Consider the following 24553-nt stretch of genomic DNA (forward strand, 5'->3'; position numbering starts at 1 on the left):
TGATGTTATATAAGCTTTTCAAATTAGTTTGAGTGCTTCTCTAAAGGGCTAAAGCACTGTGTATACAACATTTCCCACTTAGTCTTGTCATGTGGAAAACAAAGACATCAATAACTCACTTTTGAGTTTGAGTTCACATTGAAACATTTATTTGGACAACATAATAATGGAACAAATTGATTCATTTCAACTAAGAGCCAGTATACGGTAATATTGAACGCTCAATCCTATGTGGTCCAGGTCTGTTCATCAATGACATAAAATGATCCACTTATCAACCCCTTTATATTCTTTTTTTTTTGCGCTCTCTAGTTTTTGTTTGAAGTTTTGAGCCGGTGGAGGCCCCGGAGACGGCCATGTTGGATCTCCTCAGAGTTCTGGCGTTGACCCGTCTTCACCCATCGCCCCACAGCACCTGGCTGCCCACCTAACTCCTCTCCCTATCACTTCCTTCTTCCTGCGCCTGGCCGGGAGAAAGGTATTAAGTATATCTTCTTCTGCCATATGTTGATTGGGGATGAGAGAGAGATCAGAATGTAAAATTAATGAGAGGCTGTGATGACATTTAGAAATAACCTTCTAATCTAAATATTTTCTTGTTCAGTCTCAGTGTGACACTTACGGTTTTGTGAACGCATGCTTCTAATATCTTGAGTGTTTACCTCTCAAATTATTACAGACATGAATGTGTTTTCTCCTTTAACTCTTGGCATCAGAGCCATAAAGTGTATTTCACAACTATTCCATTTAATGTTTTGTTATTTCATGTTATTTTGGTTGTCCACTTCTGTTAAATGAAGATAGAATTAACATTAAAACACACTAACCACTGAATTGTTAGCTAATCCAAAACTCAATCATGATTTTATGTAACAAAATAATCCTCCTCAATCCATATTTGTGGGCGTTCACCTTTTCAATGACACTATTTTCACTGCAGTCAAAAACCAGCCACCTCTTTGCTGCACTCACCAAATTAACAATGTGGTCTGGCAGCATTTTAACAGCTCGATAAATAACATTTGATTAACCACAAAATCTGTTCTCGCTCGGAAAATATTACACTAAATAACTCAAGTCACTGAGTTATATTCATTTAAGATAGTTGATGAATTATCACTATTACAGTATAAATTGAGTTATGTTCAATCATTCAAGTATTTTATTTTAGGGTGGCGACATCATCAAAATATTCCATTTGACGCTTCCTTTAAACACTCAATGAAAGTGTCCGATGTAAATATATATATTTAAAAAAAAAATCCAGTCCCGCCTCAAAACTAATCTCTTCACCTCTGTCTACCCTTAAGCCCCCCCCCCCCCAATCAATCCATCCCTGTTGACTGTCTTTGTTTGTACACTCTGCCTTATATTGTAAAGAGTCTTTGAGTTTGAGGAAATTGCTATATAAATATAATTTATTATTATTATTATTAATAATACTAACTCGGTTTTTATCAAATGTTCCTAGGTCCTTGGTCGCCATGTCCTATGCACACCACAAGCTGCTCACCTGGAGCTTACCTCACCTCCTCCTCCTGACGTTGACCTACCTCTTAGTCTTGTCCTCTCCCACAGGTAAGACAAACAATTGTTACCCTAAACACAACTGACTGAACCACATGTGTTAATCTGCACTGTAGATTCACACGCCTTTGATTACTCAGGGCGGGACTGCATCCTTCTTGGAATCTTGTTATGATAATTTGATTGTTTACTGGCCTCCTAATCTGAGGTGGAGAGACACAGAAATGTTGGCAACCCTACTGTGTGTCTGTGTCTGTGTGTGCCTCTGTGTCTGTGTGTGCCTCTGTGAGTGGACATTGTGCATGTGTGTGTTGAGGGGTGGGGGACAGACAAAGAGGGGGTGACTAAACGGAGGCCAAAGGGTCATTTCTCAAACAAACTCAGGCTTCTGTGTGTTTACTCTGTGGGGCAAGACCTGTGTTTTTCCAGACTTCAGTTAAACTGACATCCCATAAAGTCAACCTTAGCCTTCTTGTTGCCATGGCAGCAACAGTTATGGGTACAGCAGGGTTTCATAAGCTATGTTGTTCAGGTTTTCCTTTGAGTTTAAGAAACAATAGTTTCAGAAATGCTGGTATTACATTTTATTATTCAGCAATTTGATTCACCTTTTTGTTATTGCCTCGTCATGAAAATATGTATATATACATATCTTTATTTATCCGGTCACTCAGCCTTGTAGGAGACTTTAGCTACATTTATTGGCAGTAGATTTCCAAATGCAGTGCAGAATACTAGGCTGTTAATAAATGAATACGATGAAAACAACCAGTATTTCCATTATGGGATAGTACACTTGTTTTGATTTGATCAGCTTCCCTGTTTCGACCTTTCAGAACTGCAACACAGAAATAAAACAATTTTCATTGTCATTGCAGTTTCCATAATTTACAGTGACACAGCAGTTTTCATTTGTCTTTATGTATATATAGCTAGTTTGACCTTTTGTGTTTTGGTGGTCATTCATTTGAGTAGTTGTGAGTTATAACATCTCAATTCACCCTGTTTTACCGCCTGTAGTATTTTACATTTCCGTAGTATTTTACATTCCGTAGTATTTTACATTCCGTAGTATTTCACATTATGTGATATTTAACAGTCCCTAGTATTCCATTGTTTGTAGCTGTCTACACAATTACTTGCGCATGTTAGAGAACAGCTGGATTTCATTGTCTCATTTCATACTTGACTAAGATTAGTTGTTGGCCAAGCCTTGGAAGAGTAACACGCACAAAGGGCAGCTTAGTGTACCAGCTCACTGCACTGCACTGCTGATATGACTCTGATGTGTTCTGGCTCGGAGGGAGGAGTTTGGTGCGTACCGCAAACTGTGCTTTGGGTTTTAATCAGTGTCTTGTTTTGTCAGGGAAAAGCTTAACTTCCTCTCTCCGACTGCTGAAATCGCGGCTGCTTGTCTGCTCTTCTGAGAAACGTTCAGTCGGAGCCTAATCTGTGAAAAGTCTCACTGTGGGTTTCACTTTCCCCCTTTGCCTTCGACAATGCCAAGAGTACCCAACAATGGCCTGATTGATTGACAAGGGAAATCTTGAAAAGCCTGGGAAGCGCTGCCTGGTAGCGGATCCTTTGACAGATCCTTTTGATCAAACCACACGCTACACAAAACACTTTAGAGACTTTCTTTGCCATGAAAATGAGCTTATAACATTTAACTGTTGTCCTCCATTTCACCCTCATAATGTGCTGCAGGAATGAGTCGTAAAACACACTAATGAGTCCGCATCTTTGCAAATCCCCTCTATTCCAAAGTCAAATAAATGTTTAAAGTACATTTTGTAATGCCTGAAATAGGGTCTGTAGTTGACACACGCTTTAGGGACGTTCAAGCTTTGTTAAGGGCCTTGAAAAACATGAGTAAATACTCCACTTATGACTGTTTAAGTGGGTCATTGAGACTACAAAGGTTATCGGGGACATTAAACGTCATCATGCCGAACAGGGAAACTCATCTTCCTACTGCATTTTTCTAGTGCTCTTGAAAAATAGTAATTTGACACAGCCATGACCACAAGCTAGATCACGCCATGCAAATAAGAAATGGAAGAAGAAGCTACAGAGGTCTGCCCACAAACTCAAATGACCAGTTAGAAGCGTAGTGCTGTCGTCATTGAAATCCTGCAACCGTAGCATGGTTAGTTTATAGCTCTTTACTTCTTGCGGCTGCACATAAAATGTGTGTTTATTTGTGAAGGTTATCTTGCTACATTTTTTGCCGCTGTTATTGCAATGATCGGAAATCCAATGGAAAAATCCTATCGACTTTCTGTTTTCAAAACCACAGTAATTCTAATGTGTGAGTTTACCTCAAAAAATATGTCATCCCTTCAGCACTATATCATGACCAACTACCAATATGTTGCCACAGTACTGATCTCTCACAGGGAGTGGACATCAGTGCAGTACATAATTGTTTTCTCTTCCTTCTATCCCCCTCCAGGTGTTTCAGCAAATCTGTGCCGGGTGACTGGCGGGGTGTTGGGGATGCACTGGAGCAGCACCATCGGCCTTGGATGGCACTCTCTGGCCAAAGGGAGAGGCGGGGCCACCTGTTGGGAGGCCTGCTGCTTGAACCCCAGCTGCACCGCTGTGTGGAGCCTCGGGGGGCAGTGTGTGTTCCTCCGCTGCACCAGGAAGTCGGGGTGCCCCATCAACACCCTGCCCCAACCCCACCAGGAGTCCCTCGGCCTCCTTCAGCTGCTCTCAAAGGTACGGGGCTACATCTAGACTGAACATATTTGAACTGATTTGATCATTTTCCAAGATGGTTCTGTCATTTAGCTTAGGGCAGGGGTCTGCAACCTTTTTGACCAAAAGAGCCATTTCGCTCCTTTTTCTCCCAAATATTTTTGCCTGGAGCCGCAAAACATATTTCATAGCTTGATAGCTAATAAAGTTGTATTTATTTTTATATCAGACAAAAACTACAGTTGTTTTGCATTTATTAGGCTATTTATTACATTATATAAAACTGTTAACCTCTAATAAGAAACAAAGAACTCCTATAAGGAGAATTACAAATAATACACAGGCCTACTTTAAAATAAATTAAACACAGCACTTGGGGAGTCCTCTGCACATTTGAAGGAAAAAAAATATTATTAAAATAGGCCCACTTTGAAATAAATAAAACATATAGCTGCACCCTAAGAAGAGTTAAAGGTAGGGTAGGTAAGAATGGAGAAACCAGCTCGAGTGCGCTAGAATTTGAAAATACACAACTGGAAAAAATAGGCCTCTTCCTTCAGACTTTCTTACAGAGTCCCTCCTGCAACACATACGAACGCGCATCATCAATGAGGCCACGAGATAAGTTTGTGCACAGATGGAAGGCTGACAAGCAGGTAGGCCATCCAGTTATTTTAGCCGGGTCGGCTAAAATGATTGGTCGTGCTTTTTACAGCGCTACGGCTTCCAGAGATTCATTTTTGTAAGTATTTATTGTCAAAGCATTTAATATATTCATTGCTATCGGGATGTTAAGAGCATTCCATGGAATATTACAAAAAGTGTTTTCTGAAATAAATTACATACCCCATTGAATTATGACTGAAGATTGTCAGCTGTCTTCCTCTCCCTTGTTGTTCCTCGATACGTAAAGGCGGCAGCACCTTTGACAACTTCTGTCTACATATCAAACATACCGGTAAACCAGCATCGTTTGCTTTGAAAGCATATAACTCTGTCCACACAGAATTAAATCCTGTGTTCCTCCGGTACTTTTCTTTGATTTATCCATAGTTCGCTCATCGAGCCGGGGGTCCCCGCGCGAGCGCCTCCAAGAAAAGGCGCTCGCGCGGGACCGTAGCAGGATGTGACGCATATTTTAGTTGACCTAATTAAAACCGTTTTGTTTTTTATTTATGTGTCACAGTATCACCTCAAAATACGAAATATTTTCAACCGTGCAACAAAATATAAATAGTCCTACAAATACTTTTATTTTATATCCTTCTTATTTTTGTCTAAGCTCAAGGGAGCCAGAGCAGAGGGCTTAAAGGGCCGCTTGCGGCCCGTGGGCCGCGGGTTGCCGACCCCTGGCTTAGGGTAAAGTCAACACAGTCATTGTGGTTATAAAATCTGCTTTCAGTTACCTTCATTAAGTCACAGCCAGCTACTGACTTTCTTTTTAAATATCATAAATAAAATGATGCTGATTGATACACAGAATGTTCAATTTGGGAAAGCATTTGCAATTGCTATCAGAAGATTTTGAAGTGTTTCTGTATACATAGGATTTCCAAAAATATTTGTGTAAAAATAAAATGTCTTGTTTGCAACTTTACTTTAAGACCCCGACCATCAGAGCAAGACTTAGAAGAGCTCTTCCCGGAGAACACACAGGAGACCAAACCAAAACGGTAACTTGACATAATATTTGTTATTTTTGTAAATGGTTGATCCTTTGCATCCTTTATCTTGTTTTTTTTGGAAGCAGATTGCTTTAATTAGCTGTTTGTAACAGCACTGAAATAAGCCTGCCATTTTTTTCGTCATACTTTTATTTCTAATACTTCCCATCCTCATTCATGCAATCACCCTTCCTACATGCTGCATCATAGAGGGTAGGTTACAAATAATCCTTGACTCTTTCTACTCTTTCTACAGGAAAGTCCCAAACAGGAAGCAGGTCACCCAACTCCCACAGAACCCAGCACCGTCGCCCAGGAGACCCATAGCCAGTTAGCCAATAGGAGCGCAGACAATGCTCCGGCTCCTTCCCAGCAGAACTCAACGGACACCGTAGATGTTGCTGCGTCTTCCAATGGCAGTTCCGTCATGACGCCTCCAAACACAGCTACAGAGGCCTCCATCACACCTCCAACTCATGCCGGTAAGAACGCTACTGTCTGCAGCAGTTAGTGTCAGCGGTCACCTATTTAAGGCTTGTTCAGTAATATGTCTTGATTAATAATGAGCTACTAAATAATGTAGAAGCAGCAATGTGGTTTTGCAGTCCTGGAGCGAGATTTCACACAAGTTTCTTTTTTTACTCACATCTTTGTCCATTTAAGCTTGCATTTTTCTGCCTTTGTTTTCACTTTAGCTGATGATTGACAAAATAAAGGCGTACACTACCCACACATTTTATGGCAGACTGCTCAGGCGTTATTTTTCCAGGTGAAAGCAACGCGTGCGACAGCCAAATGAGTCCAAGCAACAGGAATGTGCTGAGACAAGCTGGGCTTCTCCAAACAGGAATAACTCGCATGATCAGGCTCTCCTCCCTGACCATTTTAACAGATATTCTTTCACAAATATTGTAGCTCTTTTAATTACCAATAAGAAAGCAAACAGTAACAGGAGGAGCTGGTTTCAACAAAAACACCCAAGTCATATGAAGGTCTACTGCATTTTAGGAGGAGCTTAGACTTGAATAGGCCGTGACATAGAAAGGGACGCCTCGCATTCACAGTTTGAAACACATTATACACATCATGTCTTCAGCTCTGAGGGGAGCTTCTCAAGTGTAGAGAAAATCCACCTGACAATGCAAAAAGTGTTTTTACTAAATGTTTGATGTCATTTGTTTGGGCCTTGAGACTAAAAAACGTTTTAATAGAAATCATGTTATGAATTGGCTTGTGAAATAAGTGACATACCGTTCTAATGAACACAAACTATTGCGTACTTCCTCTGTGAATTGTACAATATAGGATCCTTTTTGTAGCTGTATCCAAACTATAAATCAAGATATTTCATCAATTAAAGGTGGGGTAGGTAATTTTGGAGAAACCAGCTCGAGTGCGCTAGAATTTGAAAATACACAGCTGGAAAAAATCTGCCACTTCCTTACAGAGCCCCTCCTCCAACACACACGAACGCGGACATGACCAATGAGGGCACGAGATAAGTTTGTGCACAGATGGAAGGCTGACAGGCAGGTAGGCCATCCAGTTACTTTAGCCGGGCCGGTTAAAATTGGTCGTGCTTTTTAAAGTGCTACAGCTTCCACATATGACATTTTGTATGTATTTATTGTCAAAGCATTTAATATATTCATTGCTATCGGGATGTTAAGAGCATTCCATGGAATATAAAAAAGTGTTTCTGAAATAAATTACATACCCCACCTTTAATGAGATCTGATGAACAGTGAAAGTGAATCTGACACATTTGGATACGCTGATAGACTGTATCACATTTAGCTGTAAATGCAACTGAACGGCATTTCTTTTGGAGACATTGGAGAAAGCGAAACTCCTGAAGCACTCTTAATTTTTCGTAGAATACAATAACTCGGATTTATATTTTCAATTTCCATTTCACCAGTCCCCCAACTTTATGGTGTTGCAACAGTAAATCACTAGTGTACATTTTTGTTGGTGTTGAATTCACTCAGTGTTCTTTTATTTGTCTTTTCTAACAGTAGCAATGTAGCATAGGGTATTTAATAGGCTTCATTCTCAGTCTGTAGGGACTTTGCTTGGTCATCTAAGTGTCACCTGTACAAATCCCGATCTGACCAAAACTACAGAGTATTGACTAGTAGCTGGTGCCAGTTCGCCTCCTGGCCACTGCCGAGGTGTCCTTGAGCAAGGCACCGAACTGCTCCCTGGTGCCGAAACACTGGCAGCCTCTTTGCCAATTCTTTAATAGCTTTCAGTTGGTTACAATCTTTTGGAATCATTTCATTTGTGTTTCATGTGTAACTAGACCCAAGATGCTTTTATGTATTCTTCTCCTGTTGAATGAACACTGCCACTCGCACCATACTGTACCTTTGGCTTCATCTCTGTTTGTTTTGTCCTGTTGTCCCTCCCCGCAGTGAGGGAGCTGGTGGTGTCAGCAGGAGAGAGTGTGGAGGTCACGTTACCACGCAGTGACATCGAGCTTAACGCCTTCGTGGTCCCACCACCCAAATCAGGTAAAACCATGGATATACTAGAAATATTACTGACGTGTATTACCTGGAAACTAGTTACACAATGTTTTTAAATCATGTCATTTCAGATTGTTTGTGCAGAATTTTCATTAATATGTAAAATAATTGTATTGCAAATGGATTTTTCTCTTTCCTTTATTGTGTTATATACGTTTTCTGTGCATTTTAAATGGTCTGCAAAGATTAAAATCCCAGAGTTCCCTCCAGAGGGAGTGTCTCTCCCACACACTAATAGTTTGTTTACTTCCGTGGCATAGTGACATCACTATTTATCACTTGCGTTTTAATTGGCTAGCCCTCCAACATATTGTACGTGAAAGGCTAAGAGGCGTAACATCTCTAAGCGGTTGACCAATCATAACTGAGCTGGCCAGCTAACCAATCGGAGCAGACTGGGCTCTGGTTTCAGACAGAGGGTGAAAAGAGGTGCTGCAGTGCAGGCAGTATGAGAAAAATAAAGACCTTTTTGAACATTGAAGCATGGAGACATGTCACAGTAGAGACATAACATATACATGTAAACCTGAAAAAGAGCAGAATAGGGCCCGTTTAATGCTTTTTTTAGTGTTCGTATAAAGGAGACTGTTTCTGTCTGAAAATGTCTGTTAAATTAATTTGATTTATTGCAAACTGAATGTCATTCATCATGTTTTGGTATTTTTGGTGTTCAGTAATGCAGGAATGAATCACAACCTGCTTGACGGTTGTATTCCTGAATCTCCGTCAGCAAACTATACGTCGCACTAAACACCTGCAAGATCATTTCTTCCAGACTGGGAAAAAAAGATGATGCAGTCACGAAGAACTATGCACGTCCTCATTTTGTTATTCCCTTGATCTTTTCTCAACAGATAACAACATCTGCCGTATGGAAATGATCCTTATCTGATAGATTTGTAATTAAATGCATCAGCAGTTTTGTTAAATGTTGACCTTTCTTCGCAGAGACAACCTATGCATTTGATTGGCGCCTGATCACTCATCCCAAAGATTACAGCGGGGAGATGGAAGGGAAGCACAGCAAGACTCTCAAGCTCAGCAAGGTAAAGATCACAGACTTCAAAATCATGTACTGCTAAAAATAACAAATGCAGCTGGGACTCTGTTGAATGTGTAAACAGAAGAATCAGTGGTGTGTGGAGGACACAGAAGAACAATCAAAGATCAGTTCCTCTTTCTGTATGCTTGACTCTTTCTCTTTCTCTCAGCTCACTGTGGGTCTGTATGAGTTCGAGGTGATGGTGGACGGGGAGGGGGCTCATGGCGAAGGTTACGTCAATGTCACAGTCAAACCAGGTGAGCTCGAAAAATCGTCATATTTTGTCATCTTAGTAGGATAGATTTATGTGCCACCTTTCAATATAAACCAAGGTAGCTGCATAAATAAATAAAAACTTAACATGATTTGATGTAAATGCTATATACAGTAGCGCACACATGTTAGTGTTTAAGGCTGATGCTGGTACACACATGGCAATAGTATGATGGTTGTCTGTTTTTGGGCATATTGATGTTGCTCAATGTCCCACCATTATGTCCCTTATATTCTTTCTATATCAGTATGTACAATCTATCTATATTTAATTCTGTACAGATTGAGACAAATATGTGATTAATGAGCCTAAATATTCCCAATAATTTATGTCTAACATGGAAATGCAAATACACAGGAGTAACATTCAATGAAAAACAGTTAAGGGGATATTTTTGTTACAACAGGGCAACCTACAGCATGAGAAATTATCAAGATTTTGTTGTTGTTATTGCTCTGTGTAATTAGTCTTTTATATTGATTATGTCAGTTTCTTCTTATATTTGAAAGTGTTACTTAAAAGCTATTAAAGAAAACTTTTAAGAGACAACCATTTAAATGTAATTGTTATCTAATTTCACTGACACCCTGTGTGTAGTCATCTGTACTGTCCTTTCTGTAATGTATGCAGCTTGATATCTTTGTCTAACGGCCCGTCTACACTACAGGCATCAAAAAATCTTGAAGCTGGGCGTGTCTGAAGCTTGGCGATTTTTTGCGAGCAACGTGACCAACAACCAATCACATGAATCTCCGGCCCCCAACATACAAAGCAATAGCAATGTTAAAACTAAGTAAACTGGATATAAACTCTCCAAACAGGCGAAAAACCTACCAGTTTCACCCACTGTCTCTGCCACCTCCCTCCATGCCTGGTTCCTTCGGTTTGTATCCCGGTAAATAGTTCTGGTCGTAAAGAACCGGGTGATTTGCTACCTTAATATCTCGTTTGGAATATGAGGAAATGAACTGGGGTCTGGCTCTCCCAGCTTGCACGCGGTTTGATTGGCTGCGCTTGCACTGGCGGGATTTGCATAAACGGGATTTTATTGGCTGATGCCAAGCATCGAGCCTCAAAAGTTGAACATTGTTCAACTTTTGATGCCGATAGATGCTCGTGATGCTTGCAAAGCCATGCCATGCTCCCCACAATGCAGTTCGGCGAAGATTAAAAATCTTCTACGTCACCCCATTCAAGTGAATGGGCGAAGCGTTGAAAGCATTTTTCAATGCCTGTAGTGTAGACGGGCCGTAATAGTCCACATGCTAATGCTAGTTAGCCTCAGCAGTAACATGCTGTGTCTCTCCTGCTGCAGCAGGTGTTCAGAATGGCATGACTGACGCACAGCTCCATTAAACGTGTTCATTTCTTTCTTTCCACTTGACAGAGCCACGGGTAAACAAGTGCCCTGTTGCCGTAGTTTCCCCAAAGTTCCAGGAGATCTCCTTGCCAACCAGCTCTACGGTTATAGACGGCAGCCGTGAGTGTCCCATGACGTACAGGGAGAGAGACCTTGCATCTAAAATATGTATATGTAAAATCCTTAAGCTGTCCCATTCTGTGCCCTTCTTCCTCCTCTATGTCCTTCCTCGTCCTCTCAGAGAGCACCGATGATGACAAGGTGGTGGCGTGGCACTGGGAAGAGGTTAAAGGGCCGCTGAGGGAGGAGAAGGCCATTGCCGACACACCCGTCCTCACCCTCACTGGCCTGGTGCCCGGGAACTACACATTCAAGTACAGATGCTCTATGTTTCAATTGTATTTTTAGATAAATACATTGCAAGCTACTTTCTCAAGCATTAACAAAGAGTTAAGTTTTTTTTTTGGAACTGCGCCTCCTTTCTCTATTTATATGGCTATCATCATCAGTATAATATTAGAAATGCTAATTGTTTGCTAATAGAAGATTTCAAATCTATTGTAAGTTCAAATACGAAATTCAAATACAAAGTTCAAATACGAACTTACTGCGACATGGTGTATCGCTCATTTTTTAGCTAGCTTTTATTTAAGTCTGAGGTTGAATTGCTTTGATTGGTGCAGAGCAGTTTGTATGTTCTACCCTAATAAATGTCCCATCTCAGTTTGACTGTGACAGACTCAGACGGAGCCAAGAACTGGACACCATCCACCCTCTTGGTCAACAAAGCCAAGGATTACCCGCCTGTGGCCAACGCCGGGCCTAACCAGGTCGGAATAATTTTCTGTCATCTATCATATGATTCAGTTCTTTAATGCACTTAAGCACCATTTTTGGAAATCATATGAATGTGAACTAGGTGACTTAACATGCAAAATGCTTGTCTTTCCTCTTACTAAATCCAGGTAATCCAATTGCCACGCAACTCCATCACCCTGTACGGTAACGAGAGCACGGACGACCACGACTCACTGTCCTACGAGTGGTCCCTCAGCCCTGAGAGCAAAGACAAAGTTGTGGAGATGCAGGTGAGATACTCAGGGACTGTGCATATCCTTATTTTTCAAATGTTTCACTGGTTAAGAGACTTATGGCTAACATGTTTCTTTAGGGTGTGCGGACGCCCATCTTGCAGCTGTCTGCTATGCAGGAGGGAGACTACACCTTCCAGCTGACTGTGACCGACTCCGCTGGACAGCAGGAAACTGCCCAGGTCACCGTCATTGTGCAGCCAGGTACATGTCATAGTAAAAAAGAACTCTTGATTATAACAATTTAGCTCTTTTGAATAGTGTCTGCACTAAAAAGTTTGGAGGAATACTTTGTTAACAAGCTGCTGAAGGCATTGATTAAATACATTTCATTACAACTGTCACTAATGTCTTACATGTTTTGATAGCCTTGGGTTATTAAGCCTCTCTTATCACTTAAGCTCCACTACAATTAAACTATTACTTCGACATTTAAAATCCACCACATCTTTACTCAATATGCCCTGTGTTACCTTTGTTTGCCCTCACATTTTTCCACAGTTTATATAAAACATACACCTGAAGTGTGAGGTGCATACCGAGCACCAGTATATCATGTAGCTGTGTTTATACTCTGCCTACATAATGTGTGAAGCTCTTGTCATTACCTAAGCTGCTGTATGAACGATCTGTTTGCTTAACCTGCATGTGTACGTTCAACCTGATAAGCACCTGGTGTGAATTGTAGACTGCAAACACACATTTGCAAGATGCTCTGTAGAGTTTGAGCAGAAGCTTTTATGTGAGCACACATCCATCTGCAGGGTCAGTCAAGGTCAACCATGTGAGGCATACTATCTGAAAGAAACGGCAGTGTGTTAGTCAGAGTGTGGTATTTCAGAAAATAACTGCTCTTCTTTGATAATGCACTTTAAACCTTTGGCATCGGGTCGTCCTTTCTGTATCTTAGTGGGCGGGGTTTATCGATTGGTACTGTTTTTTATGCTTGGTTGGTGTCCTCTTCTCACTCATTCATTTTTTTGAATAAAGCACATTCACTTAATTTTCCTAACAAGAACTGGTCCAGCTGTCAAACTATTAATTTGTCAGGTCTATCTTCAGCTTTACTATAAGAAAGGCAAACATAATCCTTAAAAAAAAGAGAGAACATTCCTTATATGCAGAATTACATAGTTTTAAAAGGATTTCCATGCAACAGTATTGATTACATTTAATGATAGTTGAAGGATGTTGATTTTGTTGTGGGAGAAATGCTTCACATGGCTTTCTTCTATGCTCAGACGACAGCCAGACACTTTCGACAGTCATCATTCCACTTACTCCTGTGTCTCTTTCTTGCTGGTTCTACAAAGGAGATGTGTTTTTAGTTTCCTCTCACTCTCAATCCTCCAGAAAACAACAAGCCTCCAGTAGCAGATGCAGGACCGGAGAAAGAGCTGACGCTGCCGGTGGATCGAACCACGCTGGATGGCGGTAAGAGCAGAGACGACCAGAAGATAGCCACCTTCCACTGGAAACAAACCAAGTGAGTCAAACACTGACGCATCCTCATGTCTGCAGGCTGTTTATATTGTCTGCAGACAACTAGTTGATTTAATAATTGAAACATAATCGGATAAAAGCTTCATTGCATATACAGTTTAATTCAAATGCACAAGAATGTTTGTATTGTTCAGTATCAGGGTGTTTCCTTTTACCCTCTTTCCGTTTCTGTCCATTCTCCAGGGGTCCTGATGGTGTGAAGATCGAAAATGCAGACAGTGCTGTTGCCACGGTGACAGGTCTCGAGGTGGGCACGTATGAGTTCACCCTGACCGTGACGGATGACAGGAATCTGCAGAGCAGCGACATCGTCACGGTGATCGTCAGAGAAGGTTAGTAGATATTAGTGTGTGCAGACTATTCCATCTCTCATAAGCAAATAAGATAACTAAAGTCGGAGTCAGACAGGTGATGATTATAGATGAATTATCCACTGTTAAATTCATTTTAAGTGTCATTCTGTGTTTGTTTTGAAGCAGAGGTCGTTTTGGTCTTGTCATTTTTGTTTGAGATTGTCATTGATTTAGAATGTGTGATAAATTCCAGTCATATTCTTGTTGTTGTTTTGACCTTACAGTTGCTGACCCTGTGGTTTCTCTTCTGTGGAGAGAAATGTGTATACCTGTCTCTCTGTATACATTATTTGTGTTTCTGTGTGTCAGATATCTGTAGCAGGCGTTCTGTTGTGAAGCTGGAAGTGATGGATTCTGTTCAATCCTTTTGACTCTTTATAAAAGACGATAGCGCTGTTCTAACTTCAAATGTTTTTATTTCTCACCAGAAGGTGATTACTTTTGGAATTACCATGACTAAGATGAGTTAAGAATACATGCCCGAGCATACTAACTCATTATTGTTTAATTGGTTTGTTAATTTTTTTAACTCTTTTAGCCATTTCCTTTATAAAATCCACAACAAACATTTTCAGAAATACTGTATATCTGATAAGTAAACACATTACACATACATAGTTACAAACACAGTATATGCACATAAGCATTTCCTGTACACACACATAATATACATCCTTCAATATTCTGTACCAAACTACATAGGATGAATATACAAATATTCCACAAAGTATTATAATATTATAAAATAAGTGAAGGTTGAAAAGCTATGGGAATAAGAATGACTTAGTTTCCCTTGGGTCAAAGACTCTCCTTGTCAATATGTACACTCAAGTATTTTTGTTTGGTTGTGCAGCTCACATCCAAACAAATGACCAAAGTATTAAACTTGGAAGATGCAAAGACATGTGCAACGCCTGCTGTTTTGGTGTGCTAGCATTTTTTTACTTTGATAATTGCAACTGATATTTGTGGTGGCAGAGTTAATTCTCTAACAACTAACCCAACTCTCTGTGAATGCAGCCACCTCAGTGAATGATCATGTGTATTTTCCTCCAGAACTGGACCAGCCTCCAGTGGCTCACGTTGGGTCGAGTCCAACCATCGCTCTGCCTGCCAGGACCGCCTCTCTGGATGGATCCCACTCCACTGACGACAAGGGTGGAGTCAGCTACCTGTGGACCAGAGACGATAGCAGCCCTGCAGCTGGGGTAATGTAGTTCGCAAAACTGAAAAGAATCCACTTTACAAGAAAAAAAGAACGCAAGAAAAAACATTCAAAGGGAAACATGTTAACACCTCTTTGTGTTGTGTTCCAATAGGATGTACTGAACAACTCTAACCACCAGCCATTGCTTTTTTTGGGGAACCTGGTGGAGGGGAAGTACAGATTCACCCTGACTGTGACTGACAGTAAGGGGCAGACCAGTACTGACAGCGGCACACTGGTGGTTAAACCAGGTAAAGTGAAAGGACTCAAAATCCTGTTTTGTTATTTTTTCTATATATTTTGTCTTTGAAGGCTAAAATGCGGTTTCCTTTAAAGGTCACCTATTATGCAAAATCCACTTTTTCATGTCTTGTATATATAAACATGTGTCCCCTATGTGTAAAGAGATTCTGAAAGTTTCAGGAAAAAAGATTATCTCTCTTTTTGTCCTGATCCATCTATATAAAAATGAGCTGATCAGATTCTGGCCACTTTATGATGTCATAACGATTTTTTGGCTTGTGTAACCATTAGCTAATCACCAACCAAGGTAACCCCCCCCACCTTATCACCTGAATCTCCTCCTAGAGCACCGTTGTGTTATTTTTAACCAAATATCTCTCATACCCCTTTCACACCAACGCGGTTCCAGGGCCGGTTCAGAGCTGGAGCTTGAATAGCACCGGTTTTTCCTGTTCACAGCGCAGCGGAGCCGCCTCTAAGCTCCGGAATCCGGTCCGTTTCAAGTTGTCGGTCTAGAAAGCAAGCGCCGCATTCGTCACGCTTACGTCGGAGGCGGGGTCAGGGGCATCATTTTTAATGTTATACCATAGTAATTAATGCTGCAAAGCTGGGTATTTTGAGCTTGGCGCATGCAGAGGCTAACAACAGCTAGCTATAACGCCATCGAATAGGACGTATATTTACCTTCTTTCTCCTACCGAATCGTCGTTGATGATGATGGTTGTAAAGAAGTCTTGAATGTAGCATGTAACGACTGTAAAGTTGGTAGTAAAGTCGTCCCATTTGTTCCATTTAGTTTAGACGGAGCAAAACCAAAACGAGTTGCGCTTCAATACAATCTGCCATTGTTTTTGTTGTCGATGTAAGGGATTTCCGCGCGGTTTGGCTTTATGAAGCAGGCACGCAAATGGTTACGTCATGACTCAAACGACGACGCAATGACGCAGCACCAGTCGGGGTCTGAGCGGTGTGAACAGAGCGGTTCTGAACCAGAAAAGCTCTAGCACGGAGCTAGAACGGGAAAAGCCTTGGTGTGAAAGGGTATCAGAGGGGCGTGGGGAGGGGCTCCTTATTAACAGACAGAGAATCAGCACTTTTGAAATAGTGCTGAAACAGAGGGGGTTTATGGGATGTGCCGGAGTCGGGAGGGCTGTTAATTTATTCCGGCGAATTACTCAGACCTACTAATTGACCTAACAAAAGCTATTGAGTCCATGTAAGTTTACTGCTTGGCTCAGATCCACCAACGTCAGCAAAATCTCACCTCTACTAACTCCTAAAGAACCAGGTTCAATTAACTGCTGTTTCAATTCAGACGACCCGCTAAATCTGTTTAAGCGATCCCGCGATTTAAGGATTTTTGATATCAGTAATGAGATGTTGCCCTACCTAAGTCTGAGTGTGGCAGATGTGCATTTCTGACTCCAAAGGTGTGTGTGTGTGTGTGTGTGTGTGTGTGTGTGTGTGTGTGTGTGTGTGTGTGTGTGTGTGTGTGTGTGTGTGTGTGTGTGTGTGTGTGTGTGTGTGTGTGTGTGTGTGTGTGTGTGTGTGTGTGTGTGTGTGTGTGTGTGTGTGTGTGTGTGTGTGTGTGTGTGTGTGTGTGTGTGTGTGTGTGTGTGTGTGTGTGTGTGTGTGTGTGTGTGTGTGTGTGTGTGTGTGACGGAGCCCGGTTCTAACCAATTTGCTGCCCTAGGAGAGATTTTTTGCTGGGGTGTGGACGTCACATCCTCTAGGGGGGTCCGGGGGTATGCCCCCCCGGGAAGAAATGTTTGAAAATGTAGAATAAAATGCTTCAATGTGGTGCACTTTAAGCACACATTACTAGAGACTAGATCTAGGGGGTACAACTCTAAACACCCATATGAAAAAGATCGGTTTACATTTTAATAACCAAATATGTGAACATAACCGATAACATACCATAGCCAATAACAAATAAATGTAACTTATTTGATTTTTGTTGTTCATTCTATCTTATTTTACCTAGTTAACGTTTATTTTTGTATCTCTCCAGTTTTAAACGATATTTTTGGGTTACTTTCCTATAGTATACATTGAAATGATTTCAAACCTGTTTATCCCAATAATTATAAAGGAGTGCCTTGGAAATATTTGTTTACATAAATTGCATTTATCTCTCTCGCTCGATCCCACACCCACTTTGGTTGTGATCTGCGGACGCCTGATAAGCCAACACCCCCCACTTTCATCCCTTACAGCGCCCGCCCATCGTACAGGGCAAATGAAAAGTGTAACCGGGGTGAAAATGGTGTTACATTTACTTAATTATGAATGTTGTTACATCTAGGTCGAAAATTAGGATGAGCGCAAACAGTCAAAAATGTTTTTTTCCCTCCCAGGAATACACAATAGAATATATAAAGAATAAATGAAAAATCTCTACAAAAGACCAATACTCTACAAAAACAGAAACTTATTGACATAGGTAATATACATCAAAAAGGCTTCAAATGTATTCAGTATTGTATGAACATGTTTTAATTGGGGTGTGGACGTCACATCCTCTAGGGGGGTCCGGGGTTATGCCCCCCCGGGAAGAAATGTTTGAAAATGTAAAGTAAAATGCTTCAATCTGGTGCACTTTAAGCACACATTACTAGAGACTAGATTTAGGGGGTACAACTCTAAACACCCATATGAAAAAGATCGGTTTACATTTTAATAATCAAATAAGTATGTGAACATAACCAATAACCGACCACAGCCAATAACAAATAAATATAACTTATTTGATTTTTGTTGTTCATTCATATCTTATTTTACCTAGTGAACATTTATTTATGCATATTTTTGTATCTCCAGTTTTAAACGATATTTTTGGTTTACTGTCCTATAGTATACATTGAAATGATTTCAAACCTGTTTATCTCAATAATTATAAAGGAGTGCCTTGGAAATATTTGTTTACATAAATTGCATTTATCTCTCTTGCTCGCTCCCACGCCCACTTTAGCTGTGAGCTGCGGACGCCCGATAAGCCAACACCCCCCACTTTCATCACTTACAGTGCCCATCGTACAGGGCAAATTAAAAGTGTAACCGGGGTGAAAAGGGTGTTACATTTACTTAATTATGAATGTTGTTACATCAAGGCTGAAAATTAGGATGAACGCAAACAGTAAAACATATTTTTTCCCTCCCAGAGCTTCCAGCGCAGCGCCCCCCAGATCTGGCGCCCTAGGCGACCGTCTATGTCGCCTATGACAAAAACCGGCCCTGTACACCATGCTAAATGTATGTCTGCATAAAGCGGAGTTATAATCGGTCATAATAACACAGAATTTGGTGATGACTAAATAGTTTACAGTGAGATTTACTCCCATACTTTTGGCCATACTCACGCAGCCCTACAAATGAATTGAGATTTCCACACAAATGTTCTTTAGCAAGTGTGCAGAGCAGTGTTGATTTAAAAAAGCAATTTGAAGGTTGGATATTTGTAAACCTTTTTTTGTGTATATATATTAATAATTTAAGATGTAAATGAATTCCAGTTTATTTGTAGTACTTTCTATTTTTATTGTGACATTTGGTGGCATCAATGTGTGCATTTGATACAGATAATGGAGCAGTTGCTTTACATTACATTGCATTACATTACATTGCATTTAGCTGACGCTTTTATCCAAAGCGACTTACAATAAGTGCGTTCGACCAACAAAGTACAACCTTGAAGAAAACAGAATCATATAAGTACATCAGGTTTCATAGAGCTAAAACATTTCAAGTACTACTCAACTGGCTTTAGATAAGCCAGTCCTTTATTAGTATATAAGTGCTTTGTTAGTAATTTTATCGCTCGAAGTGGAGTCGAAAGAGATGAGTTTTCAGTCTGCGCCGGAAGATGTGTAAGCTTTCTGCTGTCCTGATTTCAATGGGGAGCTCATTCCACCATTTTGGAGCCAGGATAGCAAACCCACGTGTTTTTGCTGATGGGAACTTGGGTCCCCCTCGCAGTGCGGGTGCAGCGAGCTGTTTGGCTGATGCAGAGCGGAGTGCACGTGCTGGGGTGTACGGTTTAACCATGTCCTGGATGTAGGAAGGGCCAGATCCATTCGCAGCATGGTACGCAAGTACCAGTGTCTTGAAGTGGATTCTAGCAGTTACTGGAAGCCAGTGAAGGGAGCGGAGGAGCGGCGTGGTGTGGGAAAATGTTGGAAGGTTGAAGACCAGACGAGCCGCTGCATTCTGGATGAGCTGCAGAGGTCGGATGGCACATGCAGGTAGACCAGCCAGGAGGGAGTTGCAGTAGTCTAGGCGTGAGATGACGAAAGCCTGGACCAGAACCTGCGTCGCTTTCTGGGTCAGGAGGGGACGTATTCTCCAGTATCTGCAGCAGCGGGTTGTAGCAGCTATATTTGCAATGAAGGACAGTTTGTTATCTAGGGTCACACCTAGATTCCTTGCAGTCTGAGTCGGGGAAACAACAGAGGTGCCGATGTTGATTGTTAGGTCAAGAGTGGGACAATCTTTTCCCGGAAGGAAAATTAGTTCAGTCTTGTCAAGGTTGAGCTTGAGGTGATGATCAGACATCCACTGAGAGATGTCAGCTAGACAAGCAGAGATGCGTGCGACGACCTGGGTCTCTGAGCGGGGAAAGGACAGAATTAGCGTGTAGTTGTTAATTGATAAGGGTCGGACTCGGACCCTCTCCAAGTTACCCTGTAGGTGCGGCCTTTGAGGTATGAGGTGAGGAGGGAAAGTGCAGAGCCTGAAACTCCAAGTTGTTTGAGAGTGCGAAGGAGGATCTGATGATTCACCGTGTCGAATGCAGCAGAGAGGTCCAGAACGATGATGACGGAGGAGAGGGAGGCTGCTTTAGCCGTGTGCAGTTCCTCAGTGACAGCAAGGAGGGCAGTTTCTGTTGAGTGACCTGCCTTGAAACCAGACTGGTGCGGATCCAGAAGGTTGTTCTGATGGAGATAACAGGAGAGTTGTTTAAAGACAGCGCGTTCAAGTATTTTAGACAGGAACGGGAGGAGAGAGACAGGCCTGTAGTTTATAACATCAGATGGGTTGAGAGTGGGTTTCGTTAGGAGAGGGTTTACTCTTTCCTCCTTGAGACTTTTTGGAAAGTGACCAGAAGTTAGAGAAGTGTTGATGAAATGGGTGAGAAACGGTAGAATACCAGGAGCGATAGTTTGAAGGAGGTTTGAGGGGATAGGGTCCAGAGAAATGGTGGTAGGACGGGCAGAGGTAATGAGGGTAAGAACCTCACTTGGAGAGAGAGGGGAGAAGGAGGTCAGTGTGTGGGTGAAAGGTGGGTCTGGTGACCCAGCGGTGAGTAAAGGTGAGTCAGAAAAAGAAGAGCGAATATCATCAACCTTTTTTTCAAAGTGGTTAACAAAGTCTCTTGACAGAAGGGAGAAGGGAGGAGGGGGAAGGGGCTTTGGGGGGGTCCAAGAGGGTGGAGAAGATGGAAAATAGTTTTTTGGGATTGGAATAGGAAGATTGGATCTTATCTTGAAAGAAAGTGCTTTTTGCCTGAGAGATGGAAATAGAGAAAGAGGAGAGGAGAGCCTGATAGGTTAGGAGGTCGTCATGGTGTTTGGATTTCCACCATTTCCGCTCTGCTGCCCGAAGGATGGTTCTTTTAGCACGCTTTAGGCTTAGGGCCACAGTTCAATCAGGCCAAATAATGAGATCCTCGACCTACGCCTCACTCTCGCACCTCCACACAGAGCCCCCCCACATATCAAATCCCAACTTAACCCCTGGCTATATGCCATACATTTTTGCATACATTCACAGTAAATATTTATTCAGTATGATAGCTGTATAATAAAAAGAGTTGTTAAATAATAGTGAAATCACGTTGTAATAACAATAACTCATCTCTCTGGTTTGTTTTAGCTTTCTTTGTGTGCTTTGCCAAACGCTACTGTGTCAAGTGTCCTAGTTGGGTTACCGTACGGAGTTGTCCAATATGGCAGACCATCTCGCACATGCGCACTGCAGATTGGGTAGTGTCCAAACGAAAGTACTACATTTCCATATGGGTTGCTGGGCCCGGAAACACTTTTTCCCATTGAATCACATTGGGAAAGAGACGTCTGTAAATCGTTGGATAATTTCTTTTAAACTAAATAAACTACCCAGTATGAACATTTGTATAGCCCTTATTAAAAACATTTGGTCTTCAAGTTGTAAAATGTGCTAATAACTTTATTCTGAGAGTTATTTTCCTTGCATTATGAACGCGCATCTGAGAGTGGGAGTTCGGGGGGCAGGCCTTAAGGGGCGGATGCTCTGTGAGCGCACATACTAATCTGTGACGTTTCGCTCTCGCAAAAGTTGGACCATTTTGTCCTCATGCGCCAATGAGCAGCTCTCATAGGAAAGAACGAGACCCCGCCTCCCACGCTGTATCCAGTTCTTCTTATAGTGGCAAAGTCACACCCATCAACTTCCGTTCCATGGGACCTTATTTCGGAAAAGTTATGTAGTCAATGAAGAGAGAAAACGTATCTTTCCATCCCGTTTGAATTGTGCCATGAATTAGACATATGATGTTTGTCAAAATTAAAAAATCATTTCCATGTCAAAAAAGTTACAGTTTGTCGTAAAACTGTTGAAATATAAAACTATGAAAAATACGCAACTAGAAAGACTACAAATCCCAGAGTCGCGTAAGTGATGTCATAACTGATGTCTAGCTTTATAACTTTATTGATTTTCCTCCACTAAATAAGAGATAGGCATCTTGTTAAAGTTATCTTATCTTAGCTGTGTGCTTAGTACCAGATTGTTATCATACCAGCAATGGGTCTTGCTCGTTCTTTCGCTTCCCGTCTGATGAAAGGACCAGGAGTGGCTGGATCAAGTTAGCTACCTAGCTAGTAGCAAGCACGTTAGTTAGCATTACAGCCTTAGCCTTGTCATTTTTATTAGCCTTAACATTAAGTATTCCAAAATGTTAAACAGTACGAGTAGTATTTCATATTTAGTGAACCCTTTGAAGAGTACTGTCACACCGGTGTGAGATATGCTAACGCTACATTAGCGTCGGTGATCTTTTCTACTTCATGCTATCTGCACAAATGGTTGACATTAAACGTTAAAAAGATCAGGCAGTTCAGAGAGAATCGCAGGCAGGCAGGCAGCTTTGCAGGACATTCTTCTGGACGTGTTTCCTTGTGGTGATAGTGAGGGTAGTCTATCCCTTTTTTGGACAGAAGTGACGGAAATCTTGGTGACGTGTGTTGTTGTGCGAGAGAGACCAGAGATGTAGTTCATTGAGCGTTTCACACAAAAGAATGTGTTACTTCACAGTTTTACGACACATTTTTTTTTTTGACTTGCAAAATTATCTTTTAAATTGACAAACATCATATGTGTAATTCGCCGCACAATTCAAACGGGATCAAAAGATAATCTTTCTCTCTCCATTGACTTCAATACATAATTTTTCCGAAATAAGGTCCCCTGGAGGTCCCCCGGGGGACCTTTGAATTGTGCCACGAATTACACATATGATGTTTGTCAATTTAAGAGATAATTTTTGCAAGTCAAAAAAAAAAAAATGTTCTGTAAAACTGTGAAGTAACACATTTTTTTGTATGAAGAGCTCAATGAACTAAAACTCTGGTCTTGCATATGTCACCAACACCAAGATGGCCGTCAAGTTAGAACATTTCACCTCTTTCTTTCAGAATGAAGCGAAAAGTATTAAAAGAGGTGAAAATCACTTCAAGTCTGGCCATGTTGAGAACTGTACATACACAAAAGGGGAGTTAGTCGGTTCCAGCATGCGGGACCGGCTTTACAAGGTTTCGGTGAGTAACACGAGTGTAATGTTTAACGTTAATGTCAGCTAGCTAAATTCACTTACGCGACTCTGGGATTTGTAGTCTTTCTAGTTGCGTATTTTTCATAGTCTTATATTTCAACAGTTTTAAGACAAACTGTGACTTTTGACATGGAAATTATTTTTTAAGATTGACAAACATCATATGTGTAACTCGTGGCACAATTCAAACGGGATCGAAAGATAATCTTTCTCTCCCCATTGACTTCAATACATAATTTTTCAGAAATAAGGTCCCATGGGGCGGAAGTAGATGGGCGGGACTTCGCCACTCAATACATCCATGGTGTTGACGCCCACCGACGGCCAAAATTGGCTTGGTGTATCCGGGCCTTAGGAGGCTTAAAAGAAGAAACTAGGCTTGTTTTAGATGAGCTGCGGCTCGCCTCGAAAGTAGACGAGAATAGCCGATTCTTCTTCTTCTTCTTCTTCTTCCTCCTCTTCCTCTTCCTCTTCTTCCTCTTCTCTCGGTTTTTGGTGGATTGCAAACGAATGTAAGGTGCACACACCGCCACCTACTGTACAAGATTGTGTATCACGGTATCGTCCTATCACCACTTGTGGAATTATACCACTGTATTTCCATTGTTTTAAATTCTTCTACTCAATCCTGTTTCACTCAAATACTCATGTGCAGGCACCCAGCATAACTGCACATCTATTCCCCTTCTCTGAAGTCTCAGTAAGCAATGGTTAATTTCAATGATTACATCTTCTCTAACAGTTATTGTCGATTGTATGCTTTCCAAAGCAGATAGGGTGGTGATATGCACAGACTCACTATCAGGTCTGATCTCTTCAACCTATTGTAGCCCAATAATTGCTGCTAGTATTTCTGCTGTATAAACTGAACATTTATGTGACACTCGTTTTGAGATTGATATTTTGAATTCTGGTATATACACACCTATCCCCACGCATTCTTGCTTCTTAGATCCATCTGTATACATTTTGTGGTAATTGTAATAGTTTTTGTTCAGGTACATACTTGTTTTAATTCCCACTTCATTTATTTGCCACTCTTTTTTCCTTTCTATGATACTCACATCTATGTTAGCTTCTGGGGAAAGCCATGGGGGAACACTGCTAAATGGGCTTGCTTTGGCGAATGTTATGGTCTCCACTCCATATGCCCTCGTTTTCTCCTTACTTGTCCAGCCAAACCCACGCCCCTGGAACTTTGTGTATTCCCAGCAATCCTGTAGTATTCTGTTTGTGATATTTTCC

General features: G+C 41.3%; 1 protein-coding gene across 2 annotated transcripts in view; it reads left to right on the forward strand.

Annotated features, from left to right (window-relative positions):
• kiaa0319l (KIAA0319-like) overlaps positions 1-24553 on the forward strand; it is a 39081-nt gene that overhangs the window by 6032 nt on the left and 8496 nt on the right. For both annotated transcript variants that reach the window (XM_079653056.1, XM_079653057.1), the window contains 17 exons: positions 313-478; positions 1472-1578; positions 3983-4251; positions 5835-5903; positions 6151-6376; positions 8312-8410; positions 9374-9471; positions 9637-9724; positions 11129-11221; positions 11343-11475; positions 11826-11931; positions 12067-12189; positions 12273-12396; positions 13546-13678; positions 13879-14027; positions 15105-15256; positions 15368-15506. In XM_079653056.1, the coding sequence (XP_079509182.1) occupies positions 1485-1578; positions 3983-4251; positions 5835-5903; positions 6151-6376; positions 8312-8410; positions 9374-9471; positions 9637-9724; positions 11129-11221; positions 11343-11475; positions 11826-11931; positions 12067-12189; positions 12273-12396; positions 13546-13678; positions 13879-14027; positions 15105-15256; positions 15368-15506 (2095 nt within the window). In that variant the 5' untranslated portion in view covers positions 313-478; positions 1472-1484. The remainder of the gene's footprint in view (positions 1-312; positions 479-1471; positions 1579-3982; positions 4252-5834; positions 5904-6150; positions 6377-8311; positions 8411-9373; positions 9472-9636; positions 9725-11128; positions 11222-11342; positions 11476-11825; positions 11932-12066; positions 12190-12272; positions 12397-13545; positions 13679-13878; positions 14028-15104; positions 15257-15367; positions 15507-24553) is intronic.

The sequence above is a fragment of the Notothenia rossii genome (genome assembly GCF_949606895.1).
Source record: "Notothenia rossii genome assembly, chromosome: 10".
Classification (NCBI taxonomy): domain Eukaryota; kingdom Metazoa; phylum Chordata; class Actinopteri; order Perciformes; family Nototheniidae; genus Notothenia; species Notothenia rossii.